General features: G+C 38.5%; 1 protein-coding gene across 1 annotated transcript in view; it reads left to right on the top strand.

Annotated features, from left to right (window-relative positions):
• cfap221 (cilia and flagella associated protein 221) overlaps positions 1-18010 on the top strand; it is a 202526-nt gene that overhangs the window by 50795 nt on the left and 133721 nt on the right. Inside the window, exons 8-9 of the mRNA XM_048599324.1 lie at positions 2877-2980; positions 6158-6317. Coding sequence (XP_048455281.1) covers positions 2877-2980; positions 6158-6317 — 264 coding nt within the window. The remainder of the gene's footprint in view (positions 1-2876; positions 2981-6157; positions 6318-18010) is intronic.

Here is an 18010-nt window from a genome sequence, read left to right as displayed (position 1 = left end):
ACATCCCACTAAATCACTTCTCAACCCTCTCCCGCACAATGTCCTGTACAACCTCAACATAACTTCCCAACTCCTACACTCAAAGGTCTGAGCAATGAAGGCAAGCATCCTAAATGCCTTCTTAACCACCCTATCTATATGTGATGCAAACTTCAAAGAATTGTGTACCAGAACACCTTGGTCCCTCTGTTTTACAGCACTGCCCAAGGCCCTACTTTTAATCGTATAAGTCTTTTCTGTGTTTGTTTTACCAAAATGCAACACATCTGTAAACACTTGTGGAATTGCAGAAATGGATGTAAATGTAAATGTTTTGTATTCGTTCGTGGGATGAGGGCATCGTTGACTAAGCAGCATTTATTATCCATCCCTAATTGCCCATTGGGCAGTTGAGAGTCAACCACATTGCTTTAGGTTTAGAGTCACATATAGGTTAGACCAGGTAAAGATGGCAGTTTCCTTCCCTAAAGGACATTAGTGAACCAGATGGGTTTTTCCGACAATGGACAATGGTCGTCATTAGACTCTTAATTCCAGATTTTTATTGAATTCAAATTCCACCACCTGTCATTGTTTGGATCGAAACCCAGGCTCCCAGAACTTTGGACTAACAGTCCAGTGATAGTACCATTGGGTCACTGCTTCCCCCCAATTCGCCTCGATGGCACTGCATTAAGACTGTCATACAAGCTACATAGCAATGTGAAAAGAATTTTAAGCCAGGCTATGCAAGCAGCAACATGGGAAATAAACCTGTAGCAGTTCTGATTTTCAATCATTCTGGCATAAATGAGTGTAAATTTTGCCTGAGTGAACAGATGATGCAGCTCCATGATGACAAATTTGGTAAACCAAAGACCCCACAAATATTGATCCTTTGAAAAATTCAGGCATGAGTGCCTCTGTCTGTATGTTATTTTTCTGGTAATAGCATAATGTAGGTGTACACCTACACCACTATCTGACATCTCTCTCTTGACTCTCATTCTCTTTAAATGAACTACAGCACAGAGATTGCTCATGGCCTAAAAGAACAACAGTAACATCAGCTCCACAGGAATTGGTACAAAGGCGGCTAGTAAAGTAATTGACAGAAGCAAAAGCAATCAAAGAAAGACATTTTAAGCTGATGCAATCAACTTTGATGCTAATCTTTTTTGTATCTTTGACTCAATACCTGTATTAAATGGTCAGAAGTGGGGACGTTGGCAAGTGATTGCACAATGTTCAGCACCGTTTGTGAATCTTCATTCTGAACCAATCCATCTTCATATTGTCAATATCCAGGCTTGGACTAACAAGTGGCAAGTAACATTTGTGCCAAACAAATGCCAGGAAGTGATCATCTACAGTAACAGACAATCTAACCATTGCGCCTTGACATTCAATTAGAGTGTTGCCCTCACTGAGGTCTACCACTATCAATATCTTGGAGGTTACCATTGACCAGAAACTCAACTAGATTCACGCTATAAATAGAGTGGATGCAAGAGTTAGTCAAGCCTAACTCACCTCCTGACATCCCAAAGCCTGTCTACCATTGACTAATCACAAGTCAGGAATGTGATGGGACACTCCTCACTTGGCTGGATAAGTGCAGCTCCAACAGCACTCAAGAAGCTTGACACCATCAAGGACAATGCAGCCTACTTGATTGGCACTACATCCACAAACATCCAACTCCTCCAATTTGCAGCAGTATGTACTGTCTACAAGATGCACTGCAGAAATTTGCCAAAGGTCTTTAGAAAGCGCTTTCCAAACCCATAACAACTTCTATCTTCCAGAAGGACAAGGGCAGAAGATGTATGGTAATATCACCAACTGCAAGTTCCCTTCTGTGCAGCTCACTATCTGACTTAGAAATCACCAAGCCTTCACTATCATTGGGTCAATATCATGGAATTCTCTCTTTAATAGTATTGTGAGTCTACCTACAACACATGGACTGTAGTAGTTCAGTAAGGCAGCTCACCACCACCTTCTCAAGGGCAACTAGGAATGGTCAATAAATGCTGGATAGCCAGCAACACCATGTCCCATGAGTGAATTTTAAAAAAAATCTTTAATACCTCCTCTACTAGATCAAGAGATGAAACAGATCAAATAAGACAGAGGGAAATAACAGCATGACACCAACTTCATTTCTATGTAACTGCCTTAAATGGGTAGAAACCACATGCAGCTAACTGAAATGATGTTGAAAATGAAGCTGTCAACAAAAGGACAAAGATCTAATGTCATAGGACTTAACCCAGATTTCAGGTGAGGTCTGCTAATGTAAACCTGCAAATTAGATAGACCCAAGTAGAAATTTAGGCTACTAACTCTAAATATATATATATATATATTAGCGTTGTTGGGGAAATAAAATAATCAAAAATCTTAATTACATATGTTAATAACTGGCATTTGTTTGCTGAAAATATCCTGATAATGGAACACTTCCTTTTAACTCTTCGATAAAACTCTTTCTCTTGACTTTCCTCAATTATTCTTCTCTTTCAGTTTTATCTACCAGACATTTCGTACTGAAAAAATTTAAAACTGAGGCTGAAGTGTTATATAAGATGGAATAGACTATTTCCATAAATTTCCTAACTTAGAAAGGAAGCGCATCCCAGTGTGTCTTACAAAATTCAATAATTTTGACATCTTTTTAAGTAGCACATAGTACATAATATGTGTATTACACATTTGAAGGACTCTACATTATTTCTAGATTACTCTATTTACTTGTAATCTACTTTACAATTCTGAATAATTATTATTTTAGCTGACTATAGTAATTGATTTATTTGTTTCCCTTGCTGGAAAAACATAATATATACTTTACTTCAAAAGTTAATCATATTATTTTTTGTCAAAATTTACAGCAAGGAAATCAACATCCCTTTAAGATGTAGCTGTCCAATTGATTTTGAATTCCAGATAAATTTTCTTCAACCTCATCGTGCATTCACAATTCAGCCAACAGCAGGTGAGAGAACTTCCAATATTACATTAGTAATTTGTATTGGCAATTAATGGTGCATTGTCATAGTCATACAGTCATAAAGCATAAAGGCAGCTGGAGAATTAATTAAGAGAAGCAAAACAAATTGAAGAAATACAATTTATGCCGACACAATCAGCTTTGATGATGGGCTGCTGTATATCTTTCCTTCATATTTCCTGTGTATCTTTCCTTCAGCCCATCAAGTCTGCACTAAACTATCTATGCATGTTCCACTTCCTTGCACTTGGCCCACGTTATGAGGTTTCAAGCGCTCAGCCATGTACATTTTTAAATTTTGCACAGGACAAAATGTCTGGTAAATAAAATGGAAAGATTTAGAGTTATTATCCTAAATTAAGGCAGGTGCTAGCCCCCTACCCCACAAACCAGGCCTTGTTATCACACAGCCTGCCATTACGCACTACCTATCATTAGTCACTAACGGTCCCCATTAACAGCTATTCACCCTCTTATCAACTCCTTTATCTATCCAACTGCTCTTCTCTCTCTTTGGGCTCTATCCTTTATCCTATTGTTTACTCCCTACCCCCTCCCCTCCTTAATTTCTGCATATAAACTGACGTTTTCCTAGCTACCATCAGTTCTGAGGGAGGGTCACCGGACCCGAAATGTTAGGCTCTGATTTTTCTTCACACGCTGCCAGACCTGCTGAACTTTTCCAGCAACTTCGGTTTTTTGAACCGAAATTTCTATTTGGATCATGGTCCTCATAAGCTCATAATCCTCTATCAGGTCTTATTCTCAGTTCACACTCCATACTCAAACAATATCTTTCTGCCAAACAAAGTAAATATGGTTCTTCTGTACTTTTTGGAAATTTTGATTAAATTCATAGAATCCCTACAGTGTGGAAACAGGCCCTTCGGCCCAACAAGTCCACACCGACCCTCAGAGCATCCCACCCAGACCCATTCCCCTATAACCCACCTAACCTAGACATCCCTGAACACTACGGGCAATTTAGCATGACCAATCCACCTAGCCTGCACATCTTTGGACTGTGGGAAGAAACTGGAGCACCCAGAGGAAACCCACGCAGACATGGAGAGTGTGCAACCTCCACACAGTCACCCGAGGGTGGAATTGAACCCAGGTCCCTGGTGCTGTGAGGTAACAGTGCTGACCACTGAGCTACTGTGCCGCCCCTTTAAATGTCATGCGTCGGTAGCGAAGCAAACTCTAGGTTGGAATTTTCCTTAAATTTAAAAGATAAATGATTCAAAATCTTTTTTTCTTTTCTCTGAATATGTTCAGTGATTTTTAGCAAATGTACAGAAAAACAGAAAACATGCAAATAACCATTCAAGTCAATAAGTTATTGTTAGAGAATTAAATGATCAAATGCACAAAGTTGATCTGTTATGAATAAGAACATACAAAATAGGAGCAGGGATAAGTCATTTGACACATTAGCCTGCTCTGCCATTTAATAAGGTCATGGTTGATCTGCCCCAGGCCTCCATACCTCTTATGTGCCAGGTCCACAAAGCCCCTCAACTCCCTGGTATTTCAAAAATATATCCATCTCTTTCAATACTTTACATGATGTAGCCTTCACAACTCTTTGGGGCAGAGAATTCCAGACATTCATTACCCTCAGAGAGAAAGAGTTTCTTTGCATATTCGTTTTAAATGACTATCCCCTTATTCTGTAAGTACTTTCACTAGTTTGAGATTCTCCCACTAGTGGAATCATCATCTCAACATCTACCCTGTCAACCCCCCTCAGAATCTTACATATTTCAATATGACTACCCCTCATTTTTCTGACCTGTCATGAAGAAAGATCAAACCTGTTTAGCCATTCTTGATAAGTCAAGCCATTCATAAGGAATCAGTTGAGTGAATCTCGTTTCAACTGCCTCCAATGCCAATACATCGTTTCTTGGATACTAGGCGAAAACTTCATTAATTGTACAGGTGTGACCTCACCAACACCAGGTACAGTCATAACAAAGCGCTGTTTATGCTTTTATTTTGGCTGAAAACCCATATTGTACGACGGTTAAAAGTTTTTAAATTAACTATTGATGTGATTGCACAGCTGAGGACCTTTTTCAGAATCAACCGAGTGAGGCAACATAAAATGGATATAATATTCTCAATGGGAATTAAACAAGACCTTGCGCACAAAAGTATTTTTTTAATTTTATATAAAAATGTCTAAACTGTCATTCCTTATACTTTTATATGCCTTTGAAATAGCTTCTCAGTGCTGGATTGTGGACCTTTAGACACTTATGTACTTTATCATTGAGGTCTCTTTCCCTTCCAACAGACTTTAATATATATGTGATTCATATCAATTTTTAACTAACTGGACCTACTGCAAGCTGGTCTGTAGATCTAGATCCTCCAATACTCTATGCCAGTTTCTTTGTTAATTTAGTAATTTATATTCAGCTGTGAAAGGAATAAGAAATCATTAATGTACTGAAGCTACAGAATTTTTTCCATCTCCTTTAAAGTAGTTTTCTCCTCACAGAAAGCTCACCTGTAGTTTACTGTTTATATTTCTTGGTAAGCTTTTTCAGGTTAGGTGTGTCCTTCATCATTTTATATTATGTCTCAGTGTTCCTCCTGTCACTGAGTTTTCAGTGATATGGTAGTGTAGCACGTGAATTTTTTTTGTGAGACAACTGTATACTGCTTTGCCAAAGGTTTCCTGCATGTTTCTTCCAGTTAACGAAGCTAACTTTGACACCAGATTCAGCACAAAAACTGGGCTAAATTGAATGGCCCCATCAGCAGGCTGGTAAAGCCCAGCCCAATCAATGCACTTCAAGCAATCGACTGTCTGGCATCAGAGCTTTAATCCTTAAAGGGAACAAGATCTCACTTCCAAGTACTGCTGACCAGTGAGCCAGCAGCTCTTTGTTCTTAGAAGCACCACCAAGAATAATGGTCATTGCTGCCATTGCAGCAACAATATACAAGGCCCTGGAATTAAATTTCGCCAGTATTTATGCATCTATCTAAAAGTATGGAGGCCTATAAGGAGAAAAGAAATTGGGAAAATGTCCCAGGAAGCTTCTAGTGTTTGTATTCAAAACAGTAAGAAAGATCATGGATGTTATAAAAATGTAGCATTATTATAAGCATTAAATGTATGATTAATGTATTTTGTTTGCCTCACAGGAATAATACCAGCCAATGGACAAGTTGACATTGTTGTCAAATACACTCCATTTGATCGTACTACAGCTCAAATTAGGGTCCAACTCCTCATCTCTCAGTTCAACTCAAAACCTTGCATTTGTACTATCATTGGCACTTCTTCTCCAAGGATTGACCTTAGGTAAGTAATAGATGAAGAAATGAAAAATTAAATAATTTCTTGTTTTGTGAAATGGTATTAAACTTATATAATATGATCACAGATATGAATCCTGAAATTCCAGGCAGTTTGCTGGGACTTCTCTCTGTCCGATTCTGATATTGGCGCCATCTGAAATTCTGTTATGAGTGAATTTACATATTTTAGACAATGTCTGTGCTATTTTGGCACAACCATGGCATCCATCTTGGTTCAACAAGGAGTGTAGAAGAAAACCACTGTGGTGCCTTGCTACAACCTATGAGTCAATATGCCAGATTAGTTTAAACGACAGTTGAAAATCTCAGCATCTAGATCTGTTGCATTAAAGTGGCAATTGTCTATTCTGCAATTGACTGCAACAAGAAAATCAAAATTAAAAAAAAACAAAGAGACCAACTTCAACCAGGAATTTCTCATGATACCTATGTATGTATCTTCCATTAAATTTGTTGAAAATAACTAATGTTATTGGTGGCACCTATCCAGACCTTATAGTTTATTTTAATATATTTATTTTTGGGATGTAGTTGTTGCTGTCTCAGCCAGCATTTGTCGCCCATATCTATTTGCTGCTGCAAAAGTGATGGTGAGCTACCTGCTAGAGCTGCTGCAATCCAATGGCCAGGGTGGGGTGAACAGTGGCACATTGGCACATACACAGTGCTTTTAGGAATGGAGCTCCAGGATTTTGACCCAGTGACAGTGAACGAATGTGATATAATTCCAAATCAGTATGGTGTGTGGCTGGGAGGGGTACTAGTGGATGGTGGTGCTCCCATGTACCATTTGTCTTACCCTTCTAGGCTGAGGTTTCATGTTGCAAGGATGCTATTCAATGCGCATTGGTGAGTTGTTGCAGTGCATCGCGTAGATGATACACACTACTGCCACTATACGTTAATGGTGAAGGGAGTAAATGTTGAAGGTGGTAGATGGAGTGCCAAATAAGCACCCCATCTGGATGTTCTGCAGGTTTTCAAGCTTCTTGAGTGTGATTGGAGCTGCAGCCATTCAAGCAATTAAAGAACATTCTATCCTACTCCTGATTTTTGTCTTGACTTTGGGAGTCAGGAGGTGAGTTATTGTCCACAGAAATTCACAGACTCTGACCTATACCAGGAATGATATAGCTGGATCACACATGGGAGTGACGCCTACTGTGGTTAAAAAGCCATGAAAAATCAGGCAACTGAGACGTTACAAGAAGTAAATCCTGGGATTTTTCCTGACTGTGTGGTAACAAGGTTACAAAGCCACAGGTTGAAACAGGAGGAGAAATCATGGAAGAAAGATAAGAAAGTTGAAGTACGATTATCAGAAACTATGTTTGATCAAATGATTGAGAAGAAGTCGGAACATGCGGAGGGCAAAGTGGATTTGTTCAGAAATATTAGTTGAATTGCAGTTTTATGCAAAAATATAAACTGAATAAGAATCTGAGTGTATCCCAGAATATCACTACCTTAAAAATGAACTATAGATGAGGAAATAGAAACCATTATATATTCAGGTAGATAAAAATTGGGCAGAAGATCATCAAGTTGTATTACCGGTGGGTTATAGAAAGGAGGTGTTGTGGGTAGCTCTTGAGGTACCAGTAGGAGCTCATTTGGGAGTAAGGAAAACTCAAGCCAAAATACAGAAACATTTTTATTAGCCTGGACAAAACTATGGTTTCAGTCTAGTTTACAGCAATTGTTGGGGTTTTGAAGTTGGCTGTAGAAACTGCTATATATCTCTCTCAGCCATATAAAATAAAGCTGGAGTTCTCTCTCCCTCTGCTGTCAGAATTGCATGTGACACAATCTACTTTACTGAATTTGCCTTTGTCAAGGGTGTCTTTATGAGATGTTACTATATTGGAATAGTTATAGAGTCATAAGATCATAGGGCTGTACAACATGGAAACAGACCCTTCGATCCAACCCATCCATGCCGACCAGATATCTGAAATTAATCTAGTCCCGTTTGCCAGCATTTGGCCCATATCCCTGTAAAGCCTTCCTATTCATATACCCATTCAGATGCCTTTTAAATGTTATAATTGTATCAGCCTCCACCACTTTCTCTGGTGACTCATTCCATACACACACCAATCTCTGTGTGAAATATTTGCCCCTTTGATCCCTTTTAAATCTTTCTCCTCTCACCTTAAACATATTGCCTCTGGTGTCTTTGTTCAGCAACACTCCTCAGGACGTTAGCATTAAGTGTATAAGTCCTACCCTGATTTGTTGTTGCTGTTTAGTAGTTAAATAATCATTATTCTGTTACTTTTTCCAGTAGATTTAAAGTTACACCAATTCTTCTTTCTTTTGTTTGTATTTTAATTGGGTGTAAGAATAAAGTGTGTTTTGCTTAAAGCTGAATAGTGTAACGAATCAAATTACAATCTGGAACACAGCACCTTACAATTGCCTTTAAATAAGATAAAAGTTAAACTCGAGGCTATCTCCTTGATATATTTGAAGGCATTTGGCCTTGTCCATAACAGTAACACACATGGTTAAATATGCAATTAATGCTGATTTTATGATGAATGGATGTAAATCCTGTGGATCACCTATTTTGTGATGAAACATATTTTTGAAATGCTGCTTCATCTTATAAGGATGGAGGCATGTAAGGATTGTATCTTTTTACTTTTCTTTATTTTTGATCGTGGACTGAAATATGTACAAGGCTTTTACAAAAACAAGCATTGTGAAAGGGATTGCTGCACATTTAAACGCAAGCTATTAACAATTAAGTGCCTTTGGTTTTTTAAGCACTGGGGAAGTCTAATTGCAGACAAACAAGCACCAGGGAATGTGTAGAGAGTCAGATTCAGTTGGCAACAAATAGCTGATTAGTCTGTAGAATGGCAACCATTTGTCAATGATAAAAGCCTTCTTTCCATCAACAGTTATGTGTCTGACTTCACAGGTAGCTAAACAGCTTGTAGATATGATCTGTATTGTCAAAAACTTTCAGATCACTGAAAGGGGAAATGGTATCCTTTTCTGTGCAGTGAGGAAGAAAACATCTAAAGTCAAAGAAAACCAGTTTATATCCTTCACCAGTTGTTGTATGCTGTTGCATTTAGCCAACATCTCAGAGGCTATATAAGCTGAGACTGAAGCTGGACCAGTTTCTCTGTGCCTCTTGCAAACAAGTGAAGACTCTAGAGAAGAAATCGTGGAGTACCAAGTGTTGGCAAGCCAAAACGTTCTGTTCAGTGAACGCTATGGACAGGGACATTGAACTACCTTCCTAGGTTTTCCCTTCAGCCATAACACTAACTTTTATTTGTCTGTCTGAGTCTGTATGTTTATGTGTGTACAAGGAGTTTTTGAAGGGGTTGGAGTTTTAACTATTTGACCCATTGTTTGTCATGGAAAACTAGAATCTATTTGTAATAAACAGTAATTCTTGTTTAGTACACATGCTTTCTATCAATCTGAATCGAAAAAAACAAGTAATTTGGGTTATTTTGTGTACTTGTATAAATCTTTAACTTTTGTGATGACTTCCTGGGTAGGAGGGCTTAATTTCGAGTGTGCTACCCAGTAAGCCATAATAACTCAAACAACTGAGAAATACACAAAGTTACGTTTCAATTTTAACCAAAGTGGAAAATGCACTTTCTTCTCATAGGAATACAAACCATTTACCTTAATCCAGAACATTTGGATACAGATAGAAAAGTGTTAAGGTTTAAGGAAACACAGTGCGTGCCTTATTAAACCCACATATCCTTGTGTCAAACAATATTCTAGATATTTTCTAATCAATTTGTTCAGAGATACTCTTATGGACTAGAACCTGGGCCTCCTGGCTCAGAGGAAGTTACACTGCCACTGCACAACAAGAGCCCTCGTGTCACAGTACTTTTTAAATATATTTTCTAATCTCTCTGTTCAGAGATATTATTACACACTTCTGCAACATTTGGGACTTGAACTTTGGTCTTATGGCCCAGAAGTGGGTACGCTAGGGGTGCAAGAGCCCTCGTGTATTTTTTTAATTCATACACAGGATGTGGGCATAATTGCCAAGAGGCATTAAACTGTCAACCTCAGGTAAGGATGGCAGATTTCCTTCCATCAAAGACATTAGTGAGCCAGATAGATTTTTCCCAGCAATCAGCAATGGTTTCATGGTCATTGTTAGGCTCTTAGTTTGAGATTTTTATTGAATTCCTTTTCTACTGTCTGCCATGGTGGGATTTTAGCCTGTAGTAGTACTGAATATTTCCTGCCACCCACCATCCACTACATCACCAATGGTATTTTTTTTTCCTTTATCCTTCATCACTAAAATAACCTATGTGTGTCACATCTAATTATCAATTTATATACAAAGCCTTTCTGGGGTAAGTGTCGCAGAACATTGGTATGTTTCTTTAATTTGTTCAGCTGGATGTAATCTCTCCATTGTCTTGCATGAAACAAGGTGGAAAGGATCCTAACTTTCAATGACAAATTTACCTCTCCAGATTTCTTTATTAAGTCAAGTTGATTCGATGTTTGAAAAAAGATCTATTTCACTATGGAATAATGTGAACCTGCATGCCTCAGTAATTGTGTGACTTCTCTACCATAGTGAATACATTTATGTGTAATATCACTTTATTAGGTTTGTCATCTTCAACTGAAGTCAACCTCAGTGAGAGACTGCTTATCTCCCTCTTCCAAACCCCTTCCATTTGAAAGCATGTACCACCAGCTGTCAATTTTGCTTGATGAAATAGAACAAGACTGGATCAGTTGACCAGTATTTCAGAACACTGCAGTACAAATATAAAACCTATGATGCATGGCACACTGTTAAGTTGTACTTTTAATTAGAAACTGAAAGTGCAATACTTTGTGAATATAGATTTCCAATTTGCATTCCAATTAAAAATAATTAGATCTTGTTCAAAATGATCTGGAGGTGTTCAGTACATTTAGATGAGCAAAGTATTGATTTTTCTTAAGTTTGTTATGTGGAACATCATTCTTAAAGGAGTAATGCTGTGTTTTCAATTCAAACTAATCAATAGAACAGAATTTTCCATAATGTTCACAATGTTTTAACGTTGTAAACAAAGTTTAGGGGAAAATTAATGGCCCAGACTTTTCTGTTAAAGAAGTGAAATTAAAGGCGCTCACTGGTATATGAAAGTGATGCAGAAGCCTCAGATGAAAGATTGATGAGTTCTATGCAAATCTCCCAAAGTTCTTTTTGGAGTTCTGCTGTTCGGCTATCGGCTTGTTGCAAATGGCATTTCACTGTCTCGCCCACCATTGAGATGCATTGAATGGCATGAAGTTGCTGTATTTGTATGGTAGATATGCACTAAACTCACGACACAGTCTTGTACATTCCACAGTTTTGAACACAGAACAAATAACAATACCGCACAGGAACAGCCCCTTTGACACACCAAGACACATGATGCCTTTTTAAACTAAAACCTTTTTGCCTCTATTCAGTCTGTCTCTCACTATTCCCTGCCTATTCATATATCTGTCAAGATGCCTCTTAAATGTCTCCACCAGCTCTTCTGCACTTGCAAGCACTTACCATCATCTGTTTAAAAAAAACCCGCCTTTCATATCTCCTTCAAACTTACTCCTTTTACTTTGAAATAATGTCCCTCTATTGATTGACATTTGTACTCTGAGACCAGAATTCTGATTATCCATTCTATGCCTGTCATAATATAGTAAACTTCTATCACGTCACTTCTCATCCTTTGATGTTCAAGTGAAAAGAAACCAAGCTTGTCCAATCTCTTCTCATTGCTAATATCCTAGTAAACTATTTCTGTACTGACTCCAAAGCCTCCACATCCTTCTTGCATGGGGCGATCAGAACTGTACACAATGTTCCAAATGTGGCCTTACTAAAGTTCTACACAGCTGCAACATGACTTGTCAATGTTTATACTCTATGCCTCGACTCATAAGGCAAGCATGCCATATGCCTTCTTGACCACCTTATCCACATATGTTGCCACTTTCAGGGAACCATGGACCCGTGGACTGATATCCCTCTGTATGTTGGTTCTACTAAGGGATCTGCCATTTACTGTATACTTCCATCCTGCATTAGATCTCCAAAGTACATCACTTTGCATTTGTTTGGATTAAAGTCCATCTGCCACTGTATCATCTGGCAATCCTCCTCTCTATCTGCAGCTCCTCCAATCTTTGTGTCATCTGCAGACTTACTAATCAGGCCACCTACATTTTATTCCAAATCATTTATATACATTACAACACAAGGGTCCCAAGAATCCCAGTGCTGATCCCTGCAGAACACTACTGTCACAGATCTCCAATCCATCTTTCCACCACTACTCTCTGTCTGCCTTGACTAATCCAGTTCCATATCCAATTTACCAGCTCATTGTGATCCCATGTGACTTCATCTTTGTATCAGCCTGTTATGTTAGACTTTGTCAAAGGCCTTGCTTAAGAACATCTACCACTCTGCTCACATCAATCAGCTTTGTCACTTTCTCAAAAAGGTAAATCAAGTTTGTCAGTCACAACCTTCCCCACACAAAACCATGCTGCCTTTCACTAATAAGCCCATATTTTTCCAAATTTGAGTAAATCCTATCCCTAAGAATCTCCTCTCATAATTTCCCTACCACTGATGTAAAGTTCACCAGCCCATAATTTCCTAGATTATCCCTGTTGTTTTTTTTTTAAACAAAGGAACAACGTTGGCTATTCTCCAGTTCTCTGGGAACTCTCCTGTGACTAAAGAGGATACAAAGAGTTCATACAAAGCCCTAGCAATTTCATCACTTGCCTCTCTCAGCATTCTGGGATTGATCCTATCAAGTCCTGGAGACTTGTCTACTTTAATATTTTTCAAAACACCCGACACCACCTCCTTTTTTATATTGACACGCCCTAGAATATCAACACATCCCTCCCGAGATTCACCATGTTATTCTCCTTTGTGAGTGCTGATGCAAATTCTTCATTAAGGACCTCAGCTACTTCCTCCAGTTCCATCCACAAATTCCCTCCTTTGTCCTTGAGTGGACCTCCCTTTCCCTAGCCAGTCTGTTGCTCTATATATATATATATATATAATCAATCAACGTGGGACTTTCTTTACTCCTGTTTGCCAAAGACATTTCATGCCCTTTTAGCCCTCCTAACTCCTTGTTTTGGTTCTTTCCAGCTATCTTTGTATTCTTTGAGGGCCTTGTACATCTTCACTTTCGTAAACCTTACGTATGCCTCTTTTCCCTTTTTGACTAAATTCACAATTTATGTTGTTATCAAAGGTTCCCAATCTTGCCATCCTTATCCTTCACTTTCACTGGACTCCCTTCCTATTCCTGAACTCTACTCATATGGCCTTGCTAGATGAGCCCTCCAACATATCCTCCCTCAGCACAGCTGTGACATTCTCCCTGATCAGTAACACAACTCCCCCACCTTTTTTATTTCCCTCTCTATCTCGCTTGAAACATCTAAATCCCAGAAAGTTAAGCTACCTCTCTCAACCAAGTTTCTGTAATTGATACATCATTGTTCTATGTATTAGTCCAAGCTCGAAGTTCATCTGCCTTACCCATCATACTCCTTACATTAAAACAAAGACATATCAGACTGTCAGTTCTGTCGTGTTCAGTAACCCCTCCTTGTCTGTCCTTCCTCTTTGTCTTACTTACCTTAGTCTCTGACTCCTCCTCGGTTATTTTACTTGCTGACCTACTGCTCTGGTTCCCACCTCCTGCCAAATGAGTTTAAACTCTCCCTGTTGGCACTAGCAAATTTTCCTGCCAGGATATTAGTGCCCCTCTAGTTAAGGTGGAACTGTCCTCCTTGTATAGATCTCACCTGGCTCAGAAGATATTCCAATGATCTACGTACCTTAGCCCTCACTGATACACCAGCTCTTTAACCACATATTTAACTATACAATCTTCCTATTCCTAGCTTCACTGGCACATGGCACAGGAAGTAATCCAGAGATAACAACTCTTGAGGTCCTGCTTTTCAACTTCCTGCCTGTTGTCCCTTTGCAGGACCTCATCTCTCTTTCTGCCAATGTCATTAGTTCCAATGTGGACCACAACCTCTGCCAATCATCCTCCATATTCAGAATATTCCTGTGCCTGCCAGAGACATCCTTGATCCTGGCACCAGGGAGGCAACACACCAACCTGGAGTCTCACTCGTGGCCACAGAAACATCTATGTGTGTCCTAAAAATTGAGTCCCCTATCACTACTCCTCACCCAAACTTCAACCCTCTCTGTTGTACAATAGTGCCAGTCATGGTGCCACTGACCTGGCTGCTGCTGCTGCTTTCCCCTGAGAGGCCACCCCCGACCTAACAGTATCTGAAATGGTATCTAAAATACCTATTTGAGAAGGGAATGGCCTGGGGACTCCTGCACTGCCTGCCCATGCTTAGTTGTCTTCCTGGTGGTCACCCACATTTTATTGATGCAGTAATTGTTAATTGATGCCATTCAACCAGTCATTGAAAGTTAATTACTGTACATATAATGACATTTTTTTCAGTTTTCACTTTCAGCAAAATGTCACGCAATTTACTAGAAATACAAATATAAAAGGAGAAAAAAAATTTAAACTACATGAGAAGAGAATGCTAATTGATTGCCAACTGGACTCTGGTGGAGGCATTGCCATGGCAGTTAGACAATGACTGACAGTTAACTGTCAAGCTTTGTTTGAATTGGTAAATTTACATTAAAATATTACAGTTTACATTTAAATCTGCCTTAGTATATCTTGTTAATCACCCTGATGAGTGTGAGATGAAAAGTTTTGACAAAATATGTATTTTTATAGCAATATTCCGTCTGTTTAATTTAAATGATATAATAGTTCATGGTAGTGCAAATTGTTCTATGGTAGACATGAGCTTGATGCACCAAATACACCTTCATCTTGATGTATATTCTCTTTTCTTGCTATAAGATATACTTAAATTGCAGTTTATAAGCTAATAGATGAGAGAAATGATGGTCTAGATTTTACAGCCCAGTGCCCAGTCTGGTTTCAGCAGAGAACATCTGAAATATTTTGGGTCACTAGCCTACCACCTTTCCATCCACCAACCTTAATGCCAATTGAGGGTCTTAGTGGCCAATTATTGCCTACTAAAGGACTTAATTCACCTCTATTGCCATAAAGCAATGGACAGTGGCATACAGCTGACAATAGAAAGTCTTTTGCTGATAACTTTGTTGAAAAGACAGCAAGGAAGGGAGGGGTACATCATTTGTTGCTTCTTTCTCTGAGTCGGGGTAGCATCCTCAAAATATTTGTTCCTCCCAACTGGCATCCAAAAACTGCCTTGGCTCATGTTTCATTAGCTCCCTGTTTGCTCTCCATGCAATTAGTTCCTCCTCTTGTTTGGGATCCATGTTTTCTTCTTCCTAGGGCCTGCTCACAGTCCTAGCAGCACCCACTATTCCATTCTAGTCCTGCTGGGACAGTAGGAGCTTCTGATCAGGTAGCGGATCTTGAGAGCTGGAATTAATGCTACTGAGGGGCGAGGCACCACAATTTCCTCCAGCTTTCATTATGGTCACCTGGAGCATAACATCTTTGGAAACAGCACGGGAATACTTACGTCATCTCCCTGGGTTTCATACCAATTTTCTGCAGAAGGTATGGTCACTGTTTGAGGGAAACTTACAAATATACTGAACCCAAATGCTTTCTCCTGTTCTGATTAATTCAGCAAATTAAATTCTGCTCAAACTTGTTTTCAGATGTAGAATTTTATTTGCCTTCTAAATCATTAGTCGCCATAACATCCTGTAAAAATTTCTTTCCTACGTGGCCTAATTCAGTGAAGCTTTCTTCCTCTGTGTTCTTTTATATTTATCGCAAACAATCTGGCATCACTGAGAATGCACAAGAGTGGTTCCCAACCCTGTTAGTAACATTGCACACCTTTTTTACGCATCATCTCAATTTTACCCTTTGGCCACATGCATTTAAAATGTTCACGTTTTAGAATTGAAAGATCAATACCTTGCTTTTAATGTGATTACTTTTCATGTTTTGTGATTTTGTGAGTTTCATCATTAATGATTTTGGTTTGATAGAGTATTATTTAGGCTGAAATAATGTTTTACACTCATTTTCATTATTTTTGTACAAAATTTCATGACACAGTTAGACAGTTCTCACAGCATACCTGTATGCCATGGCACATTGATGTGAAGCATATGCAATGTAATTCAATAATTATAAACATTTGTTTCCTTATACAAAATACTTTTGAAACCTACTTTTCCATGCTCATCCATAATGGAATGATTGCCAAATAAATACAGACAGTATTTCCACAAGGACAAAACACTGGCAAATGAGGCATACTGGTCCAAATCATCTTGTATACTTCCAAATGGATGACGAATATTACCAGTCTGTTTATTTTTAAGTTTTATTGCTTTTTCAAAACTTTTTTTGACCCTTCTATGAAAACCACACCATGAAAACCAGAAAACTGTTGAATCAGTTGAAAATCTACATTTACCAGGCTGTTCAAACCCTGAACGGTTGATAACTTTATCATGGATTTGATCAAAATGTCTATCATTATCTTCTCTGGTCACCTAAATCTCATCTTCCCTTTGATATGATGATGATTATTGTCATATCATTTGGTTTTATTTGAGATTTCCTTGAGGTCATTGACATATTTCTGACAATCTTAACCATTCTGTTGAATTTATGAAGCTGTTCAAGTTAAATACTGTCGTGATGCAAGTCTTCTTGTGGTTTTATGGTGAACAAGTAAGATTGTGTGTTATAGAGGGTATATAAACATGCAAAATCTATGCCACCGCATGAAGCCCATTGTGTCTGTACCAGCCATAAAAAACTTATGTCAACTAATCCCAGTCTCTAAATCTTGGTCAATAGTCATTTATATTATGGTCTTTTGGAAGTATTTTTAAATTGAAGTGTTTTTTAAATGCAGTGAAGGTTTCTGCCTCCACTACCTTTCAGGATAAGAGTTCCAGGTTGTCACCACACTTTGGCTGAAAACACTTCTCATCAAATCTCCTTTAATTCTTCAGCCAGCAACTTTAAAACCATGCTACCCAGTTATTGAATTCTCAGTAAGGGAGATGGGTCCTTTGCAGCTAATGTATCTGGCCCCTCAAAATTTTATATACACCAATCATATGCCCTTATCCCTCACCAGTTCCAATGAAAATAACCCCAGCCTATTCAATCCACCCCAGCTAAAATTTTCTATTCTGACAATATGGTTATAAAATGCCTCTCTATCTTACCATCTGTTTACTGTTTGATATGTATACATGACCTTTTATTTTGGTCCATATTTTCTATCTTTTTAGCAATAACTTGTTAAATCTGAATTGTTGGTAGTGACATACAAATGACTGTCTTCATTTAATGTTATCAGAATATGCAGTGCTGATAGTTAGGCATAAATGGATGAAATCATATCCTACATAACTATCTGAAATATCTAACAGTAAGTGTCTAACTGTCCAAAAATTAGTATGTTAGAATTATCCTAATTTAAATGGTGATGATCAAGGGATTGGGAGTAATGGTCTAAATTTTGTGGTACCAACAACAGACAACTGCTGGCTGAGCTGAACCTCGTGCAGAGTTGAAGTCATGTCTATTACTGACAGAAGACACCAAAGCAGGT

The sequence above is a fragment of the Rhincodon typus genome, chromosome 7 (genome assembly GCF_021869965.1).
Source record: "Rhincodon typus isolate 14 chromosome 7, sRhiTyp1.1, whole genome shotgun sequence".
Lineage (NCBI taxonomy): Eukaryota > Metazoa > Chordata > Chondrichthyes > Orectolobiformes > Rhincodontidae > Rhincodon > Rhincodon typus.
This window is presented reverse-complemented; position numbering and strand designations above follow the sequence as displayed.